This window comes from Corythoichthys intestinalis, chromosome 13, assembly GCF_030265065.1.
Source record: "Corythoichthys intestinalis isolate RoL2023-P3 chromosome 13, ASM3026506v1, whole genome shotgun sequence".
Lineage (NCBI taxonomy): Eukaryota > Metazoa > Chordata > Actinopteri > Syngnathiformes > Syngnathidae > Corythoichthys > Corythoichthys intestinalis.
Window position 1 is genome coordinate 55,854,728 of NC_080407.1, and position 26,449 is coordinate 55,881,176.

Genomic DNA, 26,449 nt, shown 5'->3' on the forward strand with positions numbered 1-26,449 from the left:
CACATCTGATGTTGCTCACAGTGGTCCTCAATGTGCTCAAGGAGCTTGTGTATCTGCTCAGACACATGAAAAATTAGAGGGAACGTTGTCCGGTATCATTTTAAAATGGTACTCGTTAACTCTGACAACTCTGAGCTAAACATCTTGAACACATTTGTAAGTCTTTTAAATGCGTTTATCACTAGTAGACGTCCAATCTGTTTGAAATCTTCAACTTCTCAGCAACCCCCCCAAAAAATCTGCATTTTTCGGACCAAAAAAATGCCATAAAATCAATGCAAATTGAAGCTGGACTTCCCCAAAATCAACAGACAGTCATCCACGGATGTCCACCGAGCAGCTGAGCAAAGCTCTCCAAAATCTTTTCTCATATTTGGGGACGGCGTCAAAGGAATTTTGTGTGTTTTTCCTCCTCGTCTCAATTGTTGCCGCATTCCTCCCACGTCGGATGTATTGCGCGATGCGCTATAATTGAACACCGCGTCCATTTGCCAAAAGCACGCCGCTCGCAGCCAGCGTTCAATTATAAATAGTCCTTAGAGTCGAGCACGCGGCGATTGGATTCAGCGCGCGGATCGGCGCTTTGAATTATACACGCCGCTATGACGGGATGTCGGCATTATGATGCCGAGGCCACCTTGTGAAAGAAGAAGCAAATCATGTCGCCTTTGCCAGCTTTCCAAAGTAAAAAGACATTTCCCGCAATCACTTTCACCTAAATTGCTGGTCATTATTTCACCCAAAAAATCAAATGTAAGTAACCCGTACGGCAGCACGGTATAATTCGCTTGGATGACCACCTTCCTGCTTTCGACGGGGTTGGACTTGTTTCCTCCCTGCTCCTGCTATTTTCGTCAGTCTAGTCTGTCTGCTTTTTTTGTATTTCCAACTGTGCTGGTCTCTCATATGAAAATGGATCTGATGAGTTGGTCTCTCGGAGCAATAGACAAGATTTTTTTTTTTCAACAAGACACGGTGCACCAGGATAGCCGTCTTGCCCGGATGGGACTTTCACCACTGGATATGTGAGAGATTCATGGGATCACCGGAAGCCAGTGTGTCTTACTGTCCTATTTGTGGAAGATATCGAGGATATTTGGCTGTTTGCAGTGATGGTCGTGGGGTTCGTTTTGCTTGGCTTACCGGAAAGTTTCCAAGACGGCAGCTTTCAAGGAAATTAACAAATTGACCACCGATCAAAGATGCGATTCAAGGCATTGGAAGACCCCGTCGAGGCTCGGATCGAGAACTGGCCCCGTGGACTCACGGTTCGGTCTGAGGAAGGATGGAGAAAAGTGGATGCTACCTTGCGCCAGGTGACGGAACTGTTGAGGCAGACCACGACTATTGGCAATGACTTAAGGGACCGGATGTCTCTTCTACTCCATGAGGAGCGCGAATTTGACTGAAGACCAACCGTATTTGGACATTACTTATTTGCGGCACGGTGGCTGAGTGGTTAGCACATCCGCCTCACAGTTCTGAGATCAAGGATTCAATCCCAGGCTCCGGCCTTCCTGTGTGGGTTTTCTCCAGGCACTCCGGTTTCCTCCCTCATCCCAAAAACATTTGTGGTAGGCAGATTGAACACTCTAAATTGTCGATAGGTATGAATACGTGCGTGAATGGTTGTTTGTCTCATTGTGCCCTGTGATTGGCCGGCAACAAATTCAGGGTGTACGCTGCCTACTGCCCATAGTTAGCTAGGACAGGCTCCATCACCTCTGCAACCCTCGTGAGGATAAGCGGCATGGAAAATGAATGAATGAAGGAATGAATGAAATTACTTATTCGGCTTAATTCAATTATTATTTTCCTTCACCTTTCCCGAACACCCTTACCCCACTCCACCCCTTCTCCTGGGGAGAGCCGCGCAGATGGCCCTATCTCTGCGACTCTTTTCGCTACAGACACGTACAAATATTGATACACTCGTGCATACACACACACTTTTTCTTACTATAACTGACCCCCCCCCCCCAGCCATGACTGGTAGTTCTCCTTTTTTTCATACAAAAAATCCCTGCACGTGACCTGTGCATCGTGTCATATCCCTGCTATGTTGTATGATATATGTGTGTCAACTTGTAACTTACTCTGTAATTTCTAATGAAGAGAGAGAAGTTGGCGGCACAGAAAGTCTGCAGCGGCCCGATGCTCACTCATCGAACGGAATTTCGTTGTCATCTTGTGAAAGCTAGTGTCAATGACAAATAAATCTCTGAATCATGCTTTTATTTTGGTGTAGGAAGCGTAGAGCAGGTAGTACTTCCACACATGAGTAAGAGCGCATTTACACACAAAGTACGTATTTGTGCGCACACAAAGAACAGCGCATTTGCCCCCCATGAAGAAGTCGCGCACCACCCTCCCATTTCAAATGGATTGGACATTTACTAGCCATATCATGAGATCCTTGTTATCATGAGCCTTGTATCGCCAATCGTATCATATCGTGAGGTAAACATCTCGTCTTTGGTGTGGGTGGACTATTAACGGCGTTGTTTGTGGTTGCCGCAGAGTCGCATCCGCCGGATGTGGAACGACACGGTCAGAAAACAGTCCGAGTCGTCTTTCATGACCGGCGACATCAACAGCTCGGCGTCGCTCAACAGAGGTATTTACTTGAATTCTATTCTTGGATCAATCTTGATTCAAATATAGCTTTTTCATGATTAGCCTCATACTATATATTGGTATGTTGCGTTAGCATTTTGTAGCGTCACTTGCAGAGTTACTCAGAGAAGTTGGAAATCGGCCGACCAGTTCATCGACGCTACCAAGTGCTAACGCAGCTAACCAGACTCCACCATCCAGCCAATCACTTAGCTGACTCCGCCTTATGTATTTGATTGACACAACATAATACATTGTGCTGCAAAACGACATAAAATAAAAAGGCCATTGTGGTAAAAAACACAATTATTTTTTTTTTGTAAAATCTCATTGTGCTGGAAATCGACATGAAATGAAAAAAAAACCTTTGTGGTTTATGTTGTAAAATATTACCTTATTTTACAATTTAAGCGAAATGTGAGGTATCGCTGTATACTGCAGATACACACCTCTTAAAATTCCCTTGTTTTCTGTGTAAATCTACTAGAAAAAGGTGAAATTATTTGCCAGTGCTTCAAGTACATTTTACTCAGATTTCTTGAAAATAAGAAAAATGCGTAGCTGAAAATAGCTTGACTTATTTTAAGGAATAAATGGGTTGTTTGTCAGAAATATTCTTAATTCAAGAATAGATATTGTTCAAAACATTATTTGAAAGCCAACTTTTCTGGATTGAGGTGAAAAAATCTTTAGATATACAGTGGTATGAAAAAGTATCTGAACCTTTTGGAATTTCTCACATTTCTGCATAAAATCGCCAAATGTGATCTGATCTTTGTCAAAATCACACAGATGTAAAAACAGTGTCTGCTTTACTAAAACCACCCAAACCCTTTATAGGTTTTCATATTTTAATAAGGATAGTATACAGACGGGGGAAAATAAGTATGCACAAAATATTAAAAGTATGGTTCACAATCAGACAATAATTCTCATCAAGACCATTCTTACCAATTGTGTGTTTTAAACCACTCCTCAGTGATTGGGTACACACCCTGAATTAAATTGTTTGGTAAAAAATGGTTTCAATTGCTCTTTAAAGAGCATACGACACCAGAAAAAAAGTCTTAAATGGCATTATTATGTGAATTAGAATCATATTTTGAGACGATTCGACCATATACAACAATTTAGCAAAGCGCAGATGACGAGAAATTAGTCTTTTAATCTGCCGGTTAGCCACGCCTACAATTATAGGGCTTTAGCGTCCCCAACAGGTGGATGACGTCAGCGGTAGACTAGGCTCATCGGTTTTACTATTCAGCCCATTGAGGGGGAATTGTTCAGAACGAGGAAAATGAGACGAAGAGAGCTGCAAAATGTCATTGTTTCAGTCTCTCTACTCCCAATATTTTTACAGGATATTCTTTTTATCCAAGTATTTTCCCCAATAGCTATATAAATGGCTTGAGAAGGACCAGTCAGCCCGTCGAGGGGGAACTATTCACAATGAGGAAAACGCGACGAAGAGAGCGGCAAAATGTCATTGTTTCTGTCTCTTTACTTCAATATTTTTACAGGATATTCTTTTTATCCAAGTATTTTTCCCCAATAGCTATATAAATGGCTTGAGAAGGACCAGTCAGCCCGTCGAGGGGGAACTATTCACAATGAGGAAAACGAGACGAAGAGAGCGGCAAAATGTCATTGTTTCTGTCTCTTTACTTCAATATTTTTACAGGATATTCTTTTTACCCAAGTACTTTCCCCAATTGCTAAATAAATGGCATGGTCATGACAAATAACTTGTGCTAAATGGAATATAAAATAATAAAAATCCATTTATTCAAGACGACATGGCAAAATTACTCCATAATGGTCAAAACAGTCGACTTTACCTTTACTGTCACACCTGCCGAACGATATTTTATGACACCTAAATCGGACATATGTCATTTCCCTTCCCCGGCTTCGGAGAATGTAAACAGACCAGAAGGAGTGACAGCTAGCCGACATGCTAACCCGAACCGAGGGATGTTTCAAAGTCTTCGAAGTGGAAAATCACACATAACTAGCCTGTATTATTTGACATGACGACCCGGTTGTCGAGTTTCTTTGCGGATCGGCAAACCGCCCGGCGGAGAGCAATTTACAGTTCGTTCCCTGGAGGAGGGTGGCTGGAAATGTTGTGTAGCTAACGTGCTAACAGCTAACTGCTAATGAGCGTGAGGATAGCTTTTTACATGCCTATCAATGATCAAACGTAAGTAGTCCTTTATTTAAAGGAATTTTATAGTGTTTACTTTGTAATCACTGTATTCGTATTTGACATAATACAAAACAAGATGTTTACTCACTTCCTTGTAAGTCCAATGGTCCCACAGTAAATATCCACGGTGAATGGGAACCTTTTGAAACTCCAAAAAGGCGCATACGCCTCTCCCGCATACAGAATGATTTTTCTGCAGCCGTTTGGCTGGCGTGATGCAAAAAATAAAAGTATTAATCCGCAAAATCAGCTGAATCCTTCGTCCTCATACACAACAGTACACTGTAGCGTGAAGAGGACGTCTTCTACCGTACACGTCACAGCGCCCTCCTCCTCAATGCGAGACCGAAGCCGGAAGTCACTCATTTTCCTGGCGCGGGATTCAAAAAACTAAATAAATATAGCGATCGCTTCCACACACATCCAAGCGGTCCATATCATTCAGGAGCATAAAATACCACGTGTATTATGAAATAAACATGCTTTTTCGTGTCACAAGCACTTTAAGTCTCCTTAGGCAGATGGTTGGCTTATTTTCAACCCCTTCTGTCATTGTTTGCATGCTGTCCTCATTAAAATATAAAAAGCTATAAATGTTTGCGTGGTTTTAGTTAAAGCAGACACTGTTTTTACATCTGTGTGATTTTGACAAAGATCAGATCACGTTCGATTTTATGCAGAAATGTGAGAAATTCCAAAAAGGATCACTTTTTCATACCAGTTTATGAGCTTAATAAGAGCAAATAATGTTTTCTGAGAGTAAATGGAATAATCTGACGCATTAATCTGTCTTTAAAACTCAAAACAAAATGGAGAAAATTATTTTAGATTTTAGGAATAAAAAAAAACTTAGGAATACGTTATAAATTTTCAGTGTATACATATTCCCTTTTAAAATTTCAGACAAACAAAAAAAAAATCAAAAAATTTTAGACAAATTTTGACAAATAAATGTCATTTAGTATTATTTAGTATTATTTTTTTGCACCTCTAAAAAGATTTTCCAAAACGTCCGGCGGCGGTCCGTCCATGACGCCGTTTTAATGGAGGGTGCTAATGCACGGTTACGATGATGGATGAACGTTTCGGCGCACTGAGGATGTGTCAAGATCTTAATAATTAGCCACTCGGCTTTTCGCCGCCATCAACGGCTTTTAACCAGTCAACGCGGCTTCGCCGTAAAGATAAAAGCCGCGTCTGAATTATTCACCGAATTTCCTGCGAGGCGGAGTTCTATAACCGCCTACTTTCAAGCGCCGTTCGCGATTGCCCAATTTACGAGACGGGATAAATGCGGGCCGTGTCACCGAGGGGGGTGTGCTGTTTATGGAAGGCGCTGCAATTTGAGGCCATCGAGCGGTGACTGCTTTTAAGAAACAACAGCAAAAAAAATCCACATTTCCAACAAGCCTAATAAATACTTTGAGCGCAAGTAAAAGTGAAAGCCTGCAATTATTCATTATTGAGGCTTTTCAATTCATTTTGCAATGCCGGCTGGCTTCCTCGCAAAGAAATCAATGCTTCGCTGAGTGATACAGTCACTTAGTAGCCTTTTTAGATGTTTTATTGGAAGGAACAAGTTGGAATTGTGCTTGTGTAGGTAACATGTAGAGACACATTTTGACAAAATTGGAATCAAAAGCACAGAGCGTGAAATTGGCCATATTATTTCAGAGTCTGTAGCATCCATCAAAAGTGTTTAGGAGCTTGTTAGGGTTAGTTTTCAACATCTCCTCTCCAAATTTTGGCAATTGGCACTATATTTTTCTTCCAAATATCTCCAAACTTTTGCGTATTCATCTGCAGTCAAAAGCAGAGTTGTTTTGGCAGCCCTTTTAATTTTTGTCTGTCTATTGGACGATAACACTTGGGTATAATGCACACTCGGCAGGAAAACAGTACATTATTTTCAATTAATTACACCCACCTGGACGCCACTAACTCCATGAAAAAAAGCGAGACAACCAAAAGTGGTATTTGGTATGTGGCAAAATGGATTTTGCCTTGTGGCATTTTTTTTGCCATGTGGCAAAATGGATTTTGTTGTGTGGCATTTTTTGGCAAAATGGATTTTTCCACAAGCAAAAATATGCCATGTGGTAAAATCCGTTTTGCCCCATGGCAAAATCAATTTTGCCACATAGCACAAAAATGCCACTTGGCAAAATCCATTTTGCCAAATGGCTAAAAAAAAAAATGCCACATGGCAAAATCAATTTGTCCAAATGGCTAAAAAATGCCACATGGCAAAATCAATTTTGCCAAATGGCTAAAAAAATGCCACATGGCAAAATCAATTTTGCCAAATGGCTGAAAAAAATGCCATATGGCAAAAAAAAATGCCACATGGCAAAATCAATTTTGCCAAATGGCTAAAAAAAATGCCACATGGGAAAATCAGTTTTGCCAAATGGCTAAAATAAAATGCCACATGGCTGGAAAAAAAAAAAAGCCACATGGCAAAATCAATTTTGCATTGGCAAAATCCACTTTGCCACATGGCAAAAGAAATGCCATATGGCAAAATCCTTTTTTCCACATGGCTAAAAAAATTGCCAATGGTGGAAAAAAAGTGCCACTTGGTAAAATCCATTTTGCCACATGGCAAAAACAAATGCCACATGGCTAAAAAAATGCCACTTGGCAAAATTTTGCCAGACGGCTAAAAAATGCCACATGGCAAAATTTTGCCAGACGGCTAAAAAATGCCACATGCCAAAATGCATCTTGACACATGGCAAAATCAATTTTGCAATGTCAAAAATTAATTTTGCCACATGGCAAAAGAAATGCCATATGGCCAAATCCATTTTGTTACACGGCTAAAAAAAATTGCCAATGCTTAAAAAAATGCCACATGGTAAAATCCAAATTTTTCACGTGGCAAATACCACTTTTCGTTTTCGGCCCTGCTGAAAATAGTTGTCCGAGAGTTTAAGACGAGGTTATTGCTAATGCTATGAGTTACATTTAGTGTGTGATGATCACTCAGCAAAAATCTTTAAATGCTAAAGAAACATTTCTTATTCTCTCTTGCTATAATATGAAAACAATTCTTACCATGTGTTCCCAAACAAGATTAAAACACATCCTGAACCCAGGTGAGGAGTGAAGGAGAGGCCCAAACACGGCTACAATGCAAGCTGACGTACTCCATGTACAATATGAAAATGTCACACATCGAGAACATATGACAAATTATGGCGCATTTCAGTCTTTTCAGACAAAAAGTGGCATTCGTTTCGAAATGTTCTACTCTCCAGAGCCACGTTTTTAGCTTGTCATCGTCACGAAAAAAAAATTGTCGACAAACTATTTTCGTTATCGTCGCGGTTGACGAAAACAACACTCCAAAGAAAAACAAATATCTTTGTAATTATTTATTTGAACATTCCAGTTATATTCTTTCCGTGACGTATTTTCCTGTTAATAATGGAAGGAATCCTTCTCATGTTTAATGGCGTCATCCTAATCACCTTCTCCCTTGCCTTACTTCCGTGTCTAAAAACGTTACATTAGCGCGCGGCCGCTCTTTTTACTGCACGGACGCGCTAATGGCCAGCATTAGCGGTTAGGTCTCATCAGTCGCATTAGCTTTTGTCAGTCCAGTTCTCGCCTTTCAACCCCGCCCAGTTTCTCCCCCTGTCGCATTAATGATCATCCAGGGCGACATCTGCCCGACTGATGTGTGTGTTTTCTCTTTCTCTCTCCCGCTCTGTCTCAATTTATCCCACCCACCTGTACCGGTTCCTGCCAACCCTACCTCCCTTCCTGTCCTCCTCTGTCTTTGGCTGCTGCAGGGGCTATGGCTAACCATCTTATTCCTAATGCGCTCCTACGTCCTCACGGCACTAACAATCCGTATAATACATTGCTCGGGGAGTCGGCGGTCTATAACAACCCTCTGGGCATGTACAACGCACAAGGTGTGCTGGCTTTTCTTCATCCTTTGAGCCGTAGCGCCATCATACTGGAGCGTACGACTGCCACACCAGGAGGAAAAAATCGGTTCAAAATAAAGTTAGAACAATTTTAACTTGAAAATGCAATTTCTGGAGGAATTACGATGGAGCTTTGCTGTAGTAGATATCTATCAAGGGACAAGTCCTGTTGATATGAGGTCATTTCCTGGACACGTCCTATTGCATGGCTGTCAATGGCATGGACTTTCTTGGGTGCCGGTTGAATGTCAATAAGCTGTAATGTAAATTTTTTGGGTCAAAAGTCGCAACCATACAGGTTTTTCTGCCATTGAAAATGAATAGGAATTTGGACGGGCATGGCTGTCAATAGCATGGACTTTCTTGGGTGCCGGTTGAATGTCAGTAAGCTGTAATGTCAATTTTTTGGGTCAAAAGTCGCAACCATACAGGTTTTTCTGCCATTGAAAACGAATAGGAATTTGGACAGGCATGGCTGTCAATGGCATTGACTTTCTTGGGTGCCGGTTGAATGTCAATAAGCTGTAGTAAATTTTTGGGTCAAAAGTCACAACCATACAGGTTTTTCTGCCATTAAAAAAGAAGAGGAAATTTGGACGGGCATGGCTGTCACGGCTATGCACCTCCAAATTTTCCATTATTTTTCAATGGCAGAAAAATATGTGTGGCTGTGATTGTTAACTATACACTTACCATTACAGCGAATTGACATTCAACTGGCACCGAAGTCAGACTATGCCATTGACGGCTGTGCACGTCCAAATTTTCCATTCATTTTGAATGGCAGAAAAACGTGTGGTTGTGATTTTTGACCATACACTTACCATTACAGCGCATTGACATTCAATTGACACCCAAGTTAGGCTATGCCATTGACGGCTATACAGGTCCAAATTTTCCATTCATTCATAAATGCAGAAAAACGTGTGGTTGTGATTTTTGACCGTACACTTTACAGCGCATCCATTTTGCCACATGGCAAAAAAAAAAAAAAAAATTAGCACGTGGCAAGAAAAAAAAAGTGAAATGACAAAAAAAAATCCCACAAGGCAAAAACAATGCCACATGGCAAAATCCATTTTGCCACATGGCAATAAAAAAATGCCACGTGGCAAAATCCATTTTGCCACATAGCAATAAAAAAAATGCCACGTGGCAAAATCCATTTTGCCACATGGCAATAAAAAAATGCCACATGGCAAAATCCACTTTGCCACATGGCAATAAAAAATGCCACATGGCAAAATCCATTTTGACACATGGCAAAAAAAATGCCACATGGCAAAATCCATTTTGACACATGGCAATAAAAAATGCCACATGGCAAAATCCATTTTGACACATGGCATAAAAAATGCCACATGGCAAAATCCATTTTGACACATGGCAAATATCACTTTTCGTTCTCGGCCCTGCTGAATTTTCTACTAATAAATCCTTATGATTTTTGACCATTTACCATGACAGCCCATTGACATTCAACTGGTGCCCAAGTAAGTCGTTGCCATTGACGGCCACGTAAGTCCATTCCATTGACGGCCATGTACGTCCAAATTTCCTATTCATTTTCAGTGGCAGAAAAACCTGTGTGGTAGTGTTTTTTTTACCTAAAAATTAACATTACAGCCCATTGACATTCAACTAGCGCCCATGTAAGTCCATGAAATTGACAGCCATGTCCCCAAAATGAAGTGCCCTGATATCAACAGAACGTGTCCCCGAATTTCCCCAAATCAACGGGAAGTGACCTAATAGAGCTGTATCTACTACAACAAAGCTCCATCGTAATTTTTCCAGAAATTGCGGTTTTTAGTTTATGAATAACGTTAAATCGGAATGCTGTTTCTCGAGTTTGTGTTGTCAGAAAATGCCAATGTTCAAATACGAATTTAGTCACGAGGCTACGTTATCAAATTTATCGTTTCATGTGAAAACCTTTTTACGATGTGAATTACTATATCAAGTTTTTGTTGTTGTCGTTGTGGTGGTGTAGCAGCAGTACGCTCCCGTATCGGCCAATGAAAAGCATGTAATTGCTTCTATAGCCGAACATTAGTGTCATTGCCATGGCAAAACACCGCTTTCGCTACGAAGCTTTCTCTTTTTTGTGTGTGCGCTGTGACCGTTTTGCTTATTGTCTGCTCTTCTTCCCCTCATGCTGTCCCGCAAAGAGCCCTACAGAGAGACAAGTATGGGCGTCAAACTAAACATTGCTTATCAAATGTAATTGACTTTCTTTTCATTCTGTGTTGGCAAAGTCACGCAACAAAGGCCCGTTTCAAAAATAATGGCGCCAGACGCATCGGCACGTTTGACGCTCGCTATTTCAACCAAGTTTGACGTTGAAAAAGAGACGTCAATATGAATTGACTTGCGTTCCTGGCTGGATATTGAACAGTCGCCTTTGTTGGTGCTCTTTGTATTATGTGCTGTTAAAATGCTCAGACGGGACAATATGCTTGGGTTCTGACTGACTTATTGCTTTTGTTTCCAGTTATTTTGTTTGTGTGCGTGGTTTGTGCTTGAGCTCTGTGTGTTTCGTGTCGCCATCGGGTTCAAATTCAGTGAGTCATATGAATGGGAGAATTTGTATATACTTCAAAAGTGCTCTCGATCCCGATTGAGCACGGAATTAAGCAATCGGGGCACATTAGGATCTAAGAGCACTACGGAATTTTTCGGTCGTCAGCCTTTAACGAGGCCGTTTTGGCCCTTGTGTCATTCCAGAGGGCATCCTGAACAACGCCCGGGATACAAGTGTCATGGATACACTACCACTGAATGGTAACCACGGCTACAGCATCGCCAGCGCCGACTACATGAGCGATTGCGTCCAGATCATCGAGCGGGGCTACAACCACAAGGAGACCACCTTGGAGAAGAAGATCCTCAAAGAGTTGGCCTCCAACTACCTCCCGACCTACCTGAACAATTCGGCAGAGCACAACCGCAACCTGGTCAACAAGTTGGTGAACAACGTGAGCAAGGAGAGCGGCTACGCCTCGGGATCGCGAGCCGACGCCGCCGAGCGCGCCCTCTTCGGCGCCCTAGCGGACCGGGGCCCGGAGTCGGACGTGCCGCTTTTGCCTCAGAGGGCGCTCTCGCTACCGCCGTCGGAGAGTTCCTACAGCCCGCGCCGGCCGCCGCCCCTCCCGCTCGCCCGCCGCCCCTACTCGGCCGCCCCTTCTTCGTCGTCGCGGCGGCGGATCCCGCAGGAGAACAGCGAGAGCTTCTTCCCGCTGCTGAACGACGAGCAGGCGGAAGAGGAGGAGGAGGAGGACTCGCCGGCCTCCGGCCGCCAGAGAGACTCGCTGTACACCAGCGTGCCCGCGCTGCCGGGGCTCCCCGCGGGCCCCGAGGACCCCGAGCCCAAGAGTCCCGGGGCCGGCTCGGACGACGTGTACTACAAGAGCATGCCCAACCTGGGCTCGGGGAACCACCTCCACCGGCTGCACTCCTACTACCAGCTGGGACGCGGAAGCAGCGACGGTTTCATCGTGCCCCAAAACAAGAACGACCTGTCCCCGGGGGAGCCCCTACCGGAGCCCTCGCACCTGGTCACCAGCCTATAGACCAACGCCGGCGGCTTTTTTTTCCTCCCCCCTCGGACATCAACCCCTTTGATTTTATTCCCGCCGTTGCGGAAGAAAACATTTCAGCTCCCGCCTCCGCGCCGGAACATCTGTGTGGAAATGTAGTCGGACAAAACCGAGAGACTATTTTATGATACGACTTGACGTTTTCTTTCCCCCCCCGAGGATTTCTTTGGCACGTTTTGTTCGCTGAAGAGCCAACAAAAACATTGAAAGCCTAGCTGCTCTTTCTTTGTCATGTAATCAAAAGTAGCGTTGCACCGATGCCAACGCTAGTATTGCTACCGATGATATGAGTTTATCTCTGGTTGATGTCCAATCCAGTGGCAGCGAATGAATGACAACTCCTAATTAGAGGAGCTAATTAGTTAAGCGGTGTCTGACCAAGCCATAATGGCAACTACTTTAACGCTATTAAAAGAAGAAAAAATGTATCGTATCCGCATCGGGAGCCCAAAAACGGTATCGGTGCAACGCTAATTAAGAGAGGGGAAAAAACCGATTCTATGAAAATGTACAGATAACTAGCTAAGCTTTTGTTCCGGACGACCGACCTCGTGTTTCTGTACGTGTGAGCCAATTTTTCTGTTCTGTCCCTGTTCTTTTGTCACAAACATGACGTCATTTGTGCCACGTCTTTGTTTTCAGGTTTGGCTTTGGTTTCCCCCCCTCTTTTCAGTGTCGATGGCCGTTTTATTCCAGTGGTTGTCAAGGAGGTGTCTCTCAAAAAAAGGGGGTAGAACTAACCGATCAGCACTTAGACACTTCTTGTACAATAATGGCTGTTGTACTTATTAAAGAAAAAGCTTTTGGAGTGACACAAAACAAAGTGTTTTCTCCTTTGTTGGTCTTCAAATACACATGCAGGGTAGTAGGGGCGCTGCCAGGGATTTTGGGCCCCATGAAAAGATATCACCACCACCAAACTATGTAATTTCCTGCATTCTGGTGAATCTTTACACACTAATTTGTGCATTTTCTGCATTAATTTAAGATGAAAATATATTTAAACATACAGCTTATAGAGCAATAATGAATACTGATATCATCTATAAGAAATGTACTAAAGGCCATCTTTTACAATCTATCAGAAATATTCTCAAAGCAAATACCATAATGACATAATGTTTTATTTTAACTATACTACAGTATGCATTAAAGTATACAACTGTTTTAGTATGAAGAGCTTGCTAAGGGTTTGCCTGCAGTACTGATTAAATGTAAGCTAAAAGTGGAGCAAACACTAGCAAACAATTAGTATTTCATTGTGGAGTAGGCTTAGCCCCATCTGGAAACCCGCGATCTCCACTATAGGCTACAGCTCCGAAGCGAGGTCCCTTGTTAACTCAATTGATGACGAACTAAATTCAATAAATTCTTCACAAACTGGATTCAAGCAGATTTTAAAGAAAATTTCCATACCAACTTTCAACATCTCTAGGATACCAAAAAATGCCGTAATTATTTGGAATTCTTGTTTTTGAATAGGTGAATGTCGCTCAATGAGGCCGGGAAAATCCCGTATTTCTTACGGAGTGAGCTGGGACCTCGCTTCGGAGCTTTGTGAAAGACATCGCGAGGTTCCAGATGGGGCTGGAGTGGGCTAAGATAACAGGTTAATTTTCAGCACTACACTGACACAAGACACCAACCTTCCTTTGTCACATCCTGGCGGCCTTTTCTACCCCTCTCCTGTTTTGCTCATTCCTCTTTTGATAACCCGATTTTTGTTTTGAAAACATTTCTGCAGTACCGCACACTGTCATTGGAGTAAATGCGCACCGCTGCTCCCGGTCTGATCGAAGGAAGTGCGGACCAAACCATTTAATGAATGGCTGGCAATACATGTTTTCTTGGTCTTTACTTTTGTCAAAAACTAAAAAAGAAACCCTTCATTTTATTGCTATTAAAACTATAATGATTAATATTTAAATTTGCAAACGATTGCCTGATGTTCTAATTTTCTTTGTCGGCCCCATCAGGGCATGGGCCCTTAGGATCAATATCACTTTTCACCCCTGCACAGTAGGCTTATGGAACACTCCAAAACTGTCCGTAGGTTTGAATGTGTGCATACGTGATTATAGGTCTCTTCGTGCCCGGTAACCAATTCAGGATGTACCTCGCCTGCTGTCCATCGTTAGCCCAAGATGGTCTCCAGTGCCCCAGCAAGCCTCAGAAGATGAAGCAAGTAATAAAGTACGTTCTACATGAGGTAAGAACACAGTTGTTTTTAAATGTATGACAAAACACGAAAGCTGATCCGACAGTCGAGGGTTGTTGATGTGTTTGTCTTGTACAACCCCTAGCAAAAAGTATGGACTCACCAGTCTCGGACGAGCACTCAAACATTTGATTATGTAGAACAAACTCTGATTAAAAAGCTTGAAAAAATAATTAGTTCAAAAGTGCAACTCTTTAGCATTCAGAAACACTACAAGAAATGAATAAAAAAAACATTGTGGTGGTCAGTAAACGTTACTTTTATTGCTATTTTTGTGTAGTGATTGCAAATGCTACTCGGTGACAGCTAAAAAAACGCTTAATTTACTTTTTTATTTACACAACAGCCTTCATATGTGGACGGTCGTAATGTCTCGAATCATTTCTAAGTTCCAGAGCAGCAGTGTTTACTCAGCATGTTCTTCTTTTGAAAGCTTACCGGCAGAAAACAAGCAGTAATTGCATGGGTTTTATGCGAGCGCACTTCTATGTTGACCCCCTTCCGGTTTAGGATGGTGACGTCACGCAGCCCTGCGGTCTAAAAATAGCATTTGTGCGGAACGCTATTCAAAGCAGAAGCTTGTTTTTCTGTTTATTAGTTTCATAGAATGATTTCCTGACACATGTGAGATCATCGTTATCTCGACCCTTGTATCACAAATCGTATCGTGATGTACCCTGCTGACTAGTGTACGTTCTTCTTTTTCAGCACCTTGTTCAGGCTTTTGTGGAGCAGCACTCATACCCAAAATGTAAGAAACGAATGTAAGGTGAGTTGGTGATGCCCAAATGTTGTTTTTTCCTTTCCAGTATATTAAAACGAAGTAGAAATTCAATAACATATGTTCTTGCGTTTAGTTAAATATTAGCAATTCAGGTACAACAAATAGATAAAAACTTTGAGGACGTTTGGCTCAAACTAAGGAAACACATCACCACTCTTGCTACGATCCGATCCGATGTCATTGGTTGCCATGGACGGCGATTCTTAGACATCCAATTCATATTTGACTGGAATGTTTTCTTACTTTACCACTATTTTTCTATACTATTTCACCACTAAGATGTCCTTTCCCCCCCAAGAATAATACAAAGTATGCATTTTATCACCTGGGGAAAAAAGTAGACGCAGCGGCCGTTATCGTTCTTCGATTGGAACGGTTATCTCCGGCAACAGCTGCTTGTTACGGGGCCACACTGTAGCAAAAATGAAATGACACATGTCATACAGTCTGCAGTGGGGGGCCTTCACCTGACGGGGGAAGAAAAAAAAAAATCAATAGTTACGAATGTCGGGCAGAATTCCAAATGAAAGGTGAATCAATGTCATCTTGCCCTTTGTGAATTGGGACAACCTGAGGGGGGAAAAAAAACATTAAATACGTGTTCTTTTATTTATTTATTTGGCGTAGGATAACATTGATCGGGAGCGGAGCGCTGAAATTTTTCCACAAGGTCACGGAAAACAATACACGACCTAGGACACGCACGCAAGAGCAGAGCATTCCGGTAAGAAGTGTATGTCGACGTACACGGCGATCGATGGACATTTTTTCAATTTTACAACGCTGATGAAAACTCAATGCGTTTTTTTTTCCTCAAATGTTTAGATGTAGATGATGATGCTGGCATTAGCACTGGGTAGCTCACAATACCATTTGCGATATAACTTACAAGGCTTACGATAACGATGATCTCACGATACGGTGATAAAAAAAATATATCGATACTTGGGTCAGGAAATTGTTCTACAAATAGAAACTGCAAATTCTGGAGAAATTACTATGGGGCTTTGCTGTAGGGAGATACTGTACAGATCTTAGCTCCACCCATGTTGATTTGGGGACATTTCGAATGGCATTGACTTACATTTGCGTCAATGGAATCCAAGTACATTGGCATGAATAGAATCGATATACATGGCTGTCAATGGCATTAACCAAAGTAAATGCCAGTGAAAAATGAATGGGAAATTTGGACGTCCGTGGCCGTCAATGGCATCGACTTACATATGCGTCAATGGAGTCCAAGTACATTGGCGTCAATAGAATTGACATACATGGCTGTCAATGGCAAGGACGTTCATAGCCCTCATTGGCAATTGTGTACTCATGCGTCAATGGAATATGAATGACATTGGGAATGAATGGGAAATTTGGACATCCATGGCCGTCAATGGAGTCGACATACATGGCTGTCAATGGCACGGACGTACAAAGCCCTCATTGGCAATTGTGTACTTGTGCGTCATTGCAATATGAATGACATTGGAAATGAAAGGGAAATTTGGATGTCCATGGCTGTCAATGGCATCGACTTATATATGCGTCAATGGAGTCCGAGAACATTGGCGTTAATCGAATCGACATACACGGCCGTCAATGGCATCAATGCATTGTAAATTCCATTGGAAGTGAATGGGAAATTTGGACGTCCATGGACGTCAATGGCACCCCATTAAAAATGAATGGGAAAGTTTTTGGCAAATATCCGTAATGTTTTTACGAATTCTACGTCAACATATGCGTCAATGGAATCCGAGTACATTGGCATCAATAGAATCAACATACATAACCGTCAATGGCATGAACTGAAGAAAATGTCATTAGAAATGAATGGGAAATTTGGACTTACATGGCTAGCATTGGCATCCCATTAAAAATGAATGGGAACGTTTTTGGCAAATTTCCGTCATTTTTTTCCAAATTCTGTGTCAACATATGCGTCAATGGAATCCGAGTACATTGGCATCAATAGAATCGACATACATAACCGTCAATGGCATGAACTGAAAAAAATGTCATTAAAAAATGCATGGGAAATTTGGACTTACATGGCTGTCATTGGCATCCCTTTAAAAATGAATGGGAAACTTTTTGGCAAAGTTCCGTAATTTTTTTCCGAATTGTGTGTCAACATATGCGTCAATGGAATCCAAGTACATTGGCATCAATAGAATCAACATACATAACCGTCAATGGCATGAACTGAAGAAAATGTCATTAGAAATGAATGGGAAATTTGGACTTACATGGCTGGCATTGGCATCCCATTAAAAATGAATGGGAACGTTTTTGGCAAATTTCCGTATTGTTCTGTATACAACTTTTATGGTCCTCACGGTCCCCGAATTTTTAAAAGTCTGAATTATGTGATTTGGTCAAAAACTGTAGTTCTTGATACATTTTGAATTTTTCCAAAAATCTGTTTCAGGGCGAACTGAAAATTTTAGTGGTCATTCGAAAAAGTCCCTGCGTCGTGCGAAAATTCTTTTTTTTTCGATATTCGAACGGTGCCGATCCGTCAAACAGTCGATCCGTCAGGCAGTTCGTGAATGCTCTGGTGCGAGATGTGCAATCCAGTCAAAATAAATTGGAAGTCTAGCGCCGTCAATGGCAGCCAGTGAGCTCATGATACGCCCATACAATTATTATTGATAGATGGGTCTGGAAATCATTCTACGATTAGCTAATAAGGTTAATAAAGCTAATAAGTTCATTCATTTTGAGTTCATTTTTCACTCAATTTTCTGTTGATTATCTGTCAGTGGCAGCCAGTGAGCTAATGGAAGATTTTTCTTTTTATAAACAACGAAACCTTTTTAAAACGATATATCAATTCCTTTTGTGAGCATATCGATAACCTTTTGGGCGACAAAGTATCGCCATTGCATCGCCTTTTTGATGTATTGTCACACCCCTAGTTTGCACATCCGGCTAGCTTTCCGACGACTCGCCGGAATCCGTGTTGGCCGTCGCCAATCGCTAAAGATAATCTTTTGAATTAAGAGCAAAGGGGAAAAAAGGAAAAAGGCAGGCTGAAGACTTTTGATGTGATAAGCGGCCTTTTGTCCACGCACGCACGCACGCGAGCACGCACGCACGCAGGCAGGCAGGCAGGCGATGTTATTTTAATTAAATATATGAAGACAGGACTGCGGCCCCAGATGCCGGAGTCTAAATAAAGATAGCATCATCTCATCAAAGCCCCCCGACCTCCCGCCTCCCAGAGTGTTTCAAGGGCAGAATTATTTTCTATTAGGGCTCCTCTCCTCTGGGATCTAGCCAATTTTCTTTATTATGATGGAATCAGCATATTGCAGATGGAAGCGGCCGATAGCGCCGGCCGGCACAACGCCGATGTTCAAACGGCGGCGATACAGTGGACAATGCCAACTGCCCTTCTTTATCTCTGTCCACAGTCACTTCCGGTGACCTTGTTGCTTTCCAGGCTTCCAATTGTGACATTAGGAAATGCATTTATACTTAAAGGACGTCACGTTGAGTCTAAGTGCCCTATAGGTGAAAGTGTAGTAAAAAAAAACCTGCAAATGATAATAAAATGAAATTTTCAAATGAAACTGGAAACTGCAATTTCTGGAGAAACTACTCTGGGTCCTTGCTGTGTGGAGATGCAGATCATAGCCCCGTCCAGGTTGGGGACATTTCGGGGACAATATCAGGTCACTTCCTGGTGATTTGGGGACATTTGGGGGACACGTCCTAGTCATATCACGTCATGTGGGGACATTTGGGGTGGGTGTCCTGGTCATACTAGGTCATTTGGGGACATTTCAGGGTATTGTCCTGGTCATATCAGGTCATTTGGGGACATTTGGGGGGGCGTGTCCTCATATCAGGTCATTTGGTGACATTTGGGGGGCGTGATCTGGTCATATTAGGTCATTTGGGGACATTTGGGGGGGTGTCCTGGTCATATCAGGTCATTTGGGGACATTTCAGGGTATTGTCCTGGTCATATCATGTAATATAGGGACATTTGGGGGGCGTGTCCTACTCATATCAGGTCATTTGGTGATATTTGGGGGGCGTGATCTGGTCATATTAGGTAATTTGGGGACATTTGGGGGGGCGTCCTGGTCATATCAGGTCATTTGTTGACATTTGGGGGGCGTGGTCTGGTCATATTAGGTCATTTGGGGACATTTTGGGGGGCGTGTCCTCATATCAGGTCATTTGGTGACATTTGGGGGGCGTGATCTGGTCATATTAGGTCATTTGGGGACATTTGGGGGGGTGTCCTGGTCATATCAGGTCATTTGGGGACATTTCAGGGTATTGTCCTGGTCACATCATGTAATATAGGGACATTTGCGGGGCGTGTCCTACTCATATCAGGTCATTTGGTGATATTTGGGGGGCGTGATCTGGTCATATTAGGTAATTTGGGGACATTTGGGGGGGCGTCCTGGTCATATCAGGTCATTTGTTGACATTTGGGGGGCGTGGTCTGGTCATATTAGGTCATTTGGGGACATTTTGGGGGGCGTGTCCTCATATCAGGTCATTTGGTGACATTTGGGGGGCGTGATCTGGTCATATTAGGTCATTTGGGGACATTTTGGGGGCGTGGCCTGGTCATCAGGTCATTTGGGGACATTTGGAGGCGTGTCCTGGTCATATCAGGTCATATGGGGACATTTGGGGGGCGTGTCCTGGCCATATCGGGTCATTTGTTGACATTGGGGGGGCGTGGTCTGGTCATATTGGGTCATTTGGGGACATTTGGGGGGCGTGGCCTGGTCATCAGGTCATTTGGGGACATTTGGAGGCGTGTCCTGGTCATGTCAGGTCACTTGTTGACATTTGGGGGCGTGGTCTGGTCATATTAGGTCATTTGGGCACATTTGGGGGGCGTGGTCTGGTCATCAGGTCATTTGGGGACATTTGGAGGAGTGTCCTGATCATATCAGGTAATTTGGGGACATTTGGGGGGGCGTGTCCTGGCCATATCAGGTCATTGGGGAGGACACGTCCTATTGAGATCTGTTCATTTCCAGGATATTTGGGGACATTTGTTTTTTTGCCATTGAAAATGAATGGGAAATTTGGACGTCCATGGCCGTCGATAGCATCGACTTACATATGCGTCAATGGAATCCAAGTACCTTGGCATCAACAGAATTGACATACATGGCCGCAATGGCATCTGTCTAAATTAGCTTCAATGCAATGTAAATGCCATTGGAAATGAATGGGACATTTGGACATCCATGGCCGTCAATGGAATCCAAGTACAATCAACAATGACATCCGTCAATGACATCCAACAAAGTAAATGCTTTTGAAAACGAATGGGAAATTTTGGCAGTCAGTGGCTTTGACATCCATATGCGTCAATAAGTCCAAGTACATTGCCATCAATGGCATCTGATTAAATTGGCCTCAATTTAATGTTAATGTTATTGGAAATGAATGGGGAAATTTGGACGTTATTTGGATAACAAAATAGCAAGCGGCTAATCCGATCCAGGTAGGAAACCGCAAATATTTTGTTATATGTCGCATATTGAAACGATATGTTAGGAAAGCGTAGCATGAGGACTTTTTGTCATGCAAATGCAATTTGGCGCCCCCTCCACGAGGTGGCGCTCTAGGCAAAAGCCTAGCTCGCCTATGCACTGCGAATGAGATTTTTTTTTTTTTTAGGAATAAAATGATTTTTATTTATCATTTATTTATTTATTTTTATTATTGAATGTCCAACTTAAATTGGGAGAACTGGCTGCGAATGCTCGTTTTTAAGCACCATTGACTGCCGTCAGTGTTAATAATACTAGCCGATGCATTTCCACGCTTGTTGCCATGACAACAGTTTGTTGCTGAACTGCCGTGATTAGCTGGGGCGCAGCGGCAACTCTGAAAACACGCCAATAAAAATAATTTGGAGCCGCCGTGAAGAAATACGAGCTCCACCGCGGCCAATCTCATCCGGGCGGGCCGTGCCGTGAGTTATGGCGTTCTCGCCGTAGACTTCATATTTTTAGAGTGTGATAAATTGCCACCTAAATTTTATGACAATTACATGAACCGCAGCCAGAAAACGACACGTTGAAATAGCAGCGCTGGCATTATAATGTCATAAAAAAAAGGAGAAAGAGGATTTGTCTAATATCGGACACGGCAACAATTGTTTTACAGATCAAAACGATCTATGTCATATAGACTCATGCTAACTTAAATTAGCATCTAGTTTGTGACGCTTTTACCTTTTAGCCAAAATACATAAGTTAAGCAGCAGCAGGTACAGTGACATTAAAAACATTAGCATTGGTATAGGCTTTATCCTCTGCGTAGATTGACTAATATTACTGCCACGGAGGACTTGGCGTTCAATAATTCCCATTGAGCGAGTGCGCAAGTAGTTGTTGTTTGCCTTAATAAAGCATCAAAACACTCCGGCAATGACTTAAAGCGCCATCGTCAATCGATACTTTGCCCAATTTGTTCGCTATCGCTGACGTTGATGGATTTCCACACCCGAAATATTTTGTCCTCGTTTAATTGCCTAATTAGTCTCCCGCGAATTTTAACGCTATCACAGAAATTGTAGTTTAGCTCAATTTTGTATCCCATCAACTTTAAACATAAGGATCTATTTGAAAATGATTATTGTTGTTTTATGACTAACCACGTTAGCATTTTTGTCGTGGCTGCGATGACCTTGTGAGAGATGCGAATTCTTGATACGGACGCCAAATGGAAGCTTTGCACAGGAAATTGAACTGTCAGCCAGATTGAGGGGCTTGAAAATCAAGCCAAACAACAACGGGGGGGACAATATCCCGTAATAGTGTTGACTTTCACGCTTCTCCATGTTTGGTTGCAGTGCGGTGAGCCACAAAATCGGCAAACACCTTACCAAAAAAACGACAAAGTTATGTGTTTTTTTTACTTTGTTGTTGAGATAAATATTGATGTTTATCCATTGGCGGAGTTCGACTTTGGGGCTGGGGGGGGGGGGGGGGGCACAACTTACAAGAATATTTATAATGATGAGTTGAAAATGAGTGTTTTTTTTGTATCCCATCATTTTTGAGGGGAATTCAAAATCACGTCAATTACGTCCATATCTGGCGGAAAACTCTCAGGTGACTTGAAGTTCCGCTCTGAGATCCCCAATTTGGTCAAATTTCAAAAATTGTCCGATATGCATCTCAATTTTCTGGGGGAAGAAAAATATTGAACAGGAGGGCATTTAAAAAAAAATAATAATAATAATTTTTAAACAGCAAAACCCTATCTGGAGGTGAGAGCAGAATTACAGACGCCATGATTATCGCATACTTACCTTGTTTCGACCCAAAAACTCCAATTAGCATGTCTCACCAAGTGTCTAGATAATGTCTGTGAATGGCTGTGGCTGGATTTTGGGGGGATTTTATAGGTGAAACACGTTAATATAACAAAGGTTGCGATGCAGAAATCGCAGACATCAAGGAGTGGTCGAGATTTTCTTTTTCATATATTTACCCTTTTAAATGTTTTTTTCTTCTTTGTTTGGATCGATTATTTATCATGAAACATCGGAATAAATGCGACAGTAACAAAAAAAAAAATATTCAATCTGTGACTTTTTTTACAGACACCATTTTTTTCATTGTGACATCATTTGTTTAAAAGTTTAAAACATGCGAGTGAATAATTTTTTTTAATTCGTTTCTTTTTTTTTTAATGAAATATTAGACATCAATTAATGATTCTAAACTAAAAATGACAGACATTTTGAATAATAAATATAATTAATTACCCTCGTTTTATGACTGGGTTGAAACAAAAGCGGTTGCGCGACGTCTGTAAACAACAACAAAAACGTACCTCCGGTGAACATTTCAAAATAAAAGCACATGTTCGTCATATAAATGATTTCCTCTTAAATCATAATATAAGTAAAACTGAAAAAAAGATATACTGTGTATATATACAGTATATATATATATAGAGAGAGAGAGAGAGAGGAAAGTCAATTACATGCAACTTTTCGGCCACCCCGTTAAAATCCGCTTACGAACACATTATATAACGCAAATAAGGTTGCTTAAAAGTTGGTGGGGACAATTTGAGTATCCTGAAAAGTTGCTAGTGTTTTGTCCCTACCGTCCCTATGCAAACCTATGCCCTTGACTATTACTAATGGTAACTTTTCTCTTGCTATACACACTTGTCTTGTAATACTTGTGCTAGCGCCTTCACGGCTAATATCCCCGCGCTGAGGAAATGTTTTTGTTCACGGGCCGCCTGGCGGCTCGTCCGACTTGTATTTGTCACAAGTAATTAATTCTCGAGCCATAAAAACGGCACGCAGGGATGATGGCCAAAGGAAGGTGGCTTCATTAACCTCCTGCGCCGCGTGGCAATCTATCGCTCGCTTGCCTCCAACCCACAAAACAAAAACCCTTTCGTATTCTGCAAAATGAGAAGATAACTAGAACTTCAGCAAATGATGTGACTTCTACTTCAGCCAAATGTATAATTTTAGTCTCCAAATATTGTCTCCTGCCCTTCACTCTTTTCCCATGGCTACGGTGAGCACAAAGCCGCCTCTTTCTTTTCCCGCGGCATCCTTTTCCCCGCTGGCACTCAAGTCGCAGTCCCCTCCTACCCGTCCCTCGCTCGCTTTATTCTAAATTGACATTTCACGGTGCTTAATCTCCAAGGAGGTACAAGTGGTGCATTCCATCATGCTGAGTGATATGAAAAGCTCCAGACCTTCTTTCAATGCGAAGCGAGAGACACAATCAAATAAATAAATCAGTTTTCCCGAGTAGCGGCGACACTACGGTGAAACGGGCAATTTTGGGGCATTTCAGGAATAAAAGGAACTTTTGAGGGCGGTTTATGTCATAAGTGCTCGCGTGAAATGTTTCAGACTGCTCGGCATTTCACATCGTGGACTCAAAAGCAATGATAAAATTGCTGGGACACTCAAGCGATTGGCATTATTACAAGAATTTAGTGCGAATTTCGCCAACCTGTTTGCAATAAGTTGGAAATTGCAGCATGGTGCCATTTTGATCTTTACATGTTTTTACTATCCTGGGGAAATATTGGCTCCCTAGAGTAATTTTTCCAATGTTATTTCTTTAATGAAACAACTGAAAAAAGCCAGAGTACGGACAAATAACACCGACTGGTTAACTCACTGGCTGCCATTGACGGCGCTAGACGCCAAATCCAATTAGACCGGGAAGGGCAAATAAACATTCGTTCATTCAAAACCTGAGCATTCGCTTACCGATTTTTCAGGGCATTTACAGGTCACTTTCTGTGCATTTTCAGGGCATTTATAGTCAGTGCCTATTCATTTGGGGAGATTCTCAGTTCACTTTCTCTTCTACTAGCCAAAATGCGCAGGAAGTGACACAGAAATGCTGCAATATCAACAGGAAATGACCTGAAATGGCCCAGAATTCAACCTTAGATCATCGTTATCGCAAGCGTGGTATTGCGAATCCTATTGTGAGCCACCCAGTGGTTCCAACTCCTAGCTATTGTGTCAAAGTTACGGCACGGTCAATGTCAAAGCGGTTCATTTTTAAAGCAACTCTGGTTCGTCGATCACCTTCAACAGCGATGACTTGAGCATGCACACGCGAGACTTTTCCGAGCGCGCGACGCCTCCTACGGCTCGGCTTAATCATCAGCGGTCCCTGCCGTCATCACTCACGGCAGCCCCCGACCCCGGGCGCCGTTCGCTCCCTCGGGCATTTCCTGAGTGGCAGCGTTATTAGAGCTCAGGAACGGATTACTGCTGCCTTGTCTGGAGGCGGGAGACATTTTACCAAATTGGTTGTCACATGCTAACGCCTCGCCACCTTGTTATTCTCAACTTACCTGTCACCCTAAAAGAGAAACCAAAGCTTGCTTTCTAACTCTTAGGAAAAATATTTTACACAAACATGGTTAGGAGACACTTTTTACCCAGCAGGAAAATCAAGTACAGTACAAGAGCCATTTGTAGCATCTTTGCGTAGTGTCGCATATTGTCCCGATGACAAACTAGCTCGTATCCGCTCGTATCTTTCCCAATCCTCGGGAGCATTGGTAGCTTTAGCACCTTGTAAATCACCAGTTGCAAGCGCGGCCGGCGCTGCGCTTTTTTTTCATTATTTGCACGATCCGAGGAGTGACTGTATATTTAATGTGTAAGGCAAAATTGGCCTAATCTCGAAAACAAAACAAAAAATAACTCGATGTTTCCCACTGATGGTTTTAGATGTCTGATCTAGACTTGGAGAGGCTGACGTTCATCAACCTCTCCCAGTCCAAATGGATTGGACATCTATCGCTGTCAATGGAACTGAAAGATGAGCATTCACAGGCAGTCCTCCCACTGCAGCTGGAATGAAGTAATCGTAAAAGGTGGGGTTAATGCACAATCGATTTTCCAATACAGTGTACAGTACTGTGGCGAGCGACATGGAGAAAAATGAGAGCGAAAATTTTTGTTTCACACTTGCTACTCTACAACTACCCATGAACCATTGCGGGCGTAACACATAATAAATAAGTTGCTACTGTATGACTATCCAGCCGAAATGGATTCCTTGGTAATTGAAGGAGATAGTACCTTTTCTCGTAGGCACCGTCTAACTGTTTGCATTGTTATAACATAATATAACCAATCAGGGAATAGCATCTTTTGTCATATTTACTGATCGACTGTTTTTATTACTCTAACACACTTAACATAATCAATCAGGCCTCGCCTGATAAGCGAAGGAAAAGCCGTCAGCATCTCTTCGGTGGGGTCAGGACATCCCCAACATACCAGGACAACAAGTTGATAGCGCGGCGCCTTAGACGTTAAGACATGCCTCAGTTGCCGTGGCAACCTCGACCCAGCCACGAAAGATGACACATGAACTTGACTGCCCAAACCTGCCACAGAAGGATGATCTCAAGACAACACCCAGGCAGGCCTTCCACTCAACCGCAGCTTTCAAAAGACTGAACATTTAGCCAACAACTGTCGCTTCTCGGGAACCTTCCAATGTCGCTGCTGTTTTGTGGACCCTTTATTGCCTCTCCGTCGTCTATTTTGCCTTGCTTTTTGATCACTGTTGA

At 42.5% G+C, this 26,449-nt stretch overlaps 2 protein-coding genes across 4 annotated transcripts in view; both read left to right on the forward strand.

The window, feature by feature from the left end:
- Positions 1–19,086, forward strand: part of LOC130928501 (adhesion G protein-coupled receptor L3-like) — a 231,677-nt gene extending 212,591 nt beyond the window's left edge. The window contains exons 26-29 of one of the 2 annotated variants that reach the window (XM_057855157.1): positions 2,521–2,617; positions 8,626–8,751; positions 10,938–10,955; positions 11,494–19,086. In XM_057855157.1, the coding sequence (XP_057711140.1) occupies positions 2,521–2,617; positions 8,626–8,751; positions 10,938–10,955; positions 11,494–12,338 (1,086 nt within the window). In that variant the 3' untranslated portion in view covers positions 12,339–19,086. The remainder of the gene's footprint in view (positions 1–2,520; positions 2,618–8,625; positions 8,752–10,937; positions 10,956–11,493) is intronic. The other variant, XM_057855158.1, reaches the window with a different exon arrangement.
- Positions 19,087–20,309: 1,223 nt separating this feature from the next.
- The window catches only part of LOC130928389 (phospholipid-transporting ATPase ABCA1-like), a 125,968-nt gene continuing 119,828 nt past the window's right edge, over positions 20,310–26,449 (forward strand). Inside the window, exon 1 of one of the 2 annotated variants that reach the window (XM_057854950.1) lies at positions 20,310–21,329. The gene's annotated coding sequence lies outside the window, so the exon portion shown is untranslated. The remainder of the gene's footprint in view (positions 21,330–26,449) is intronic. The other variant, XM_057854949.1, reaches the window with a different exon arrangement.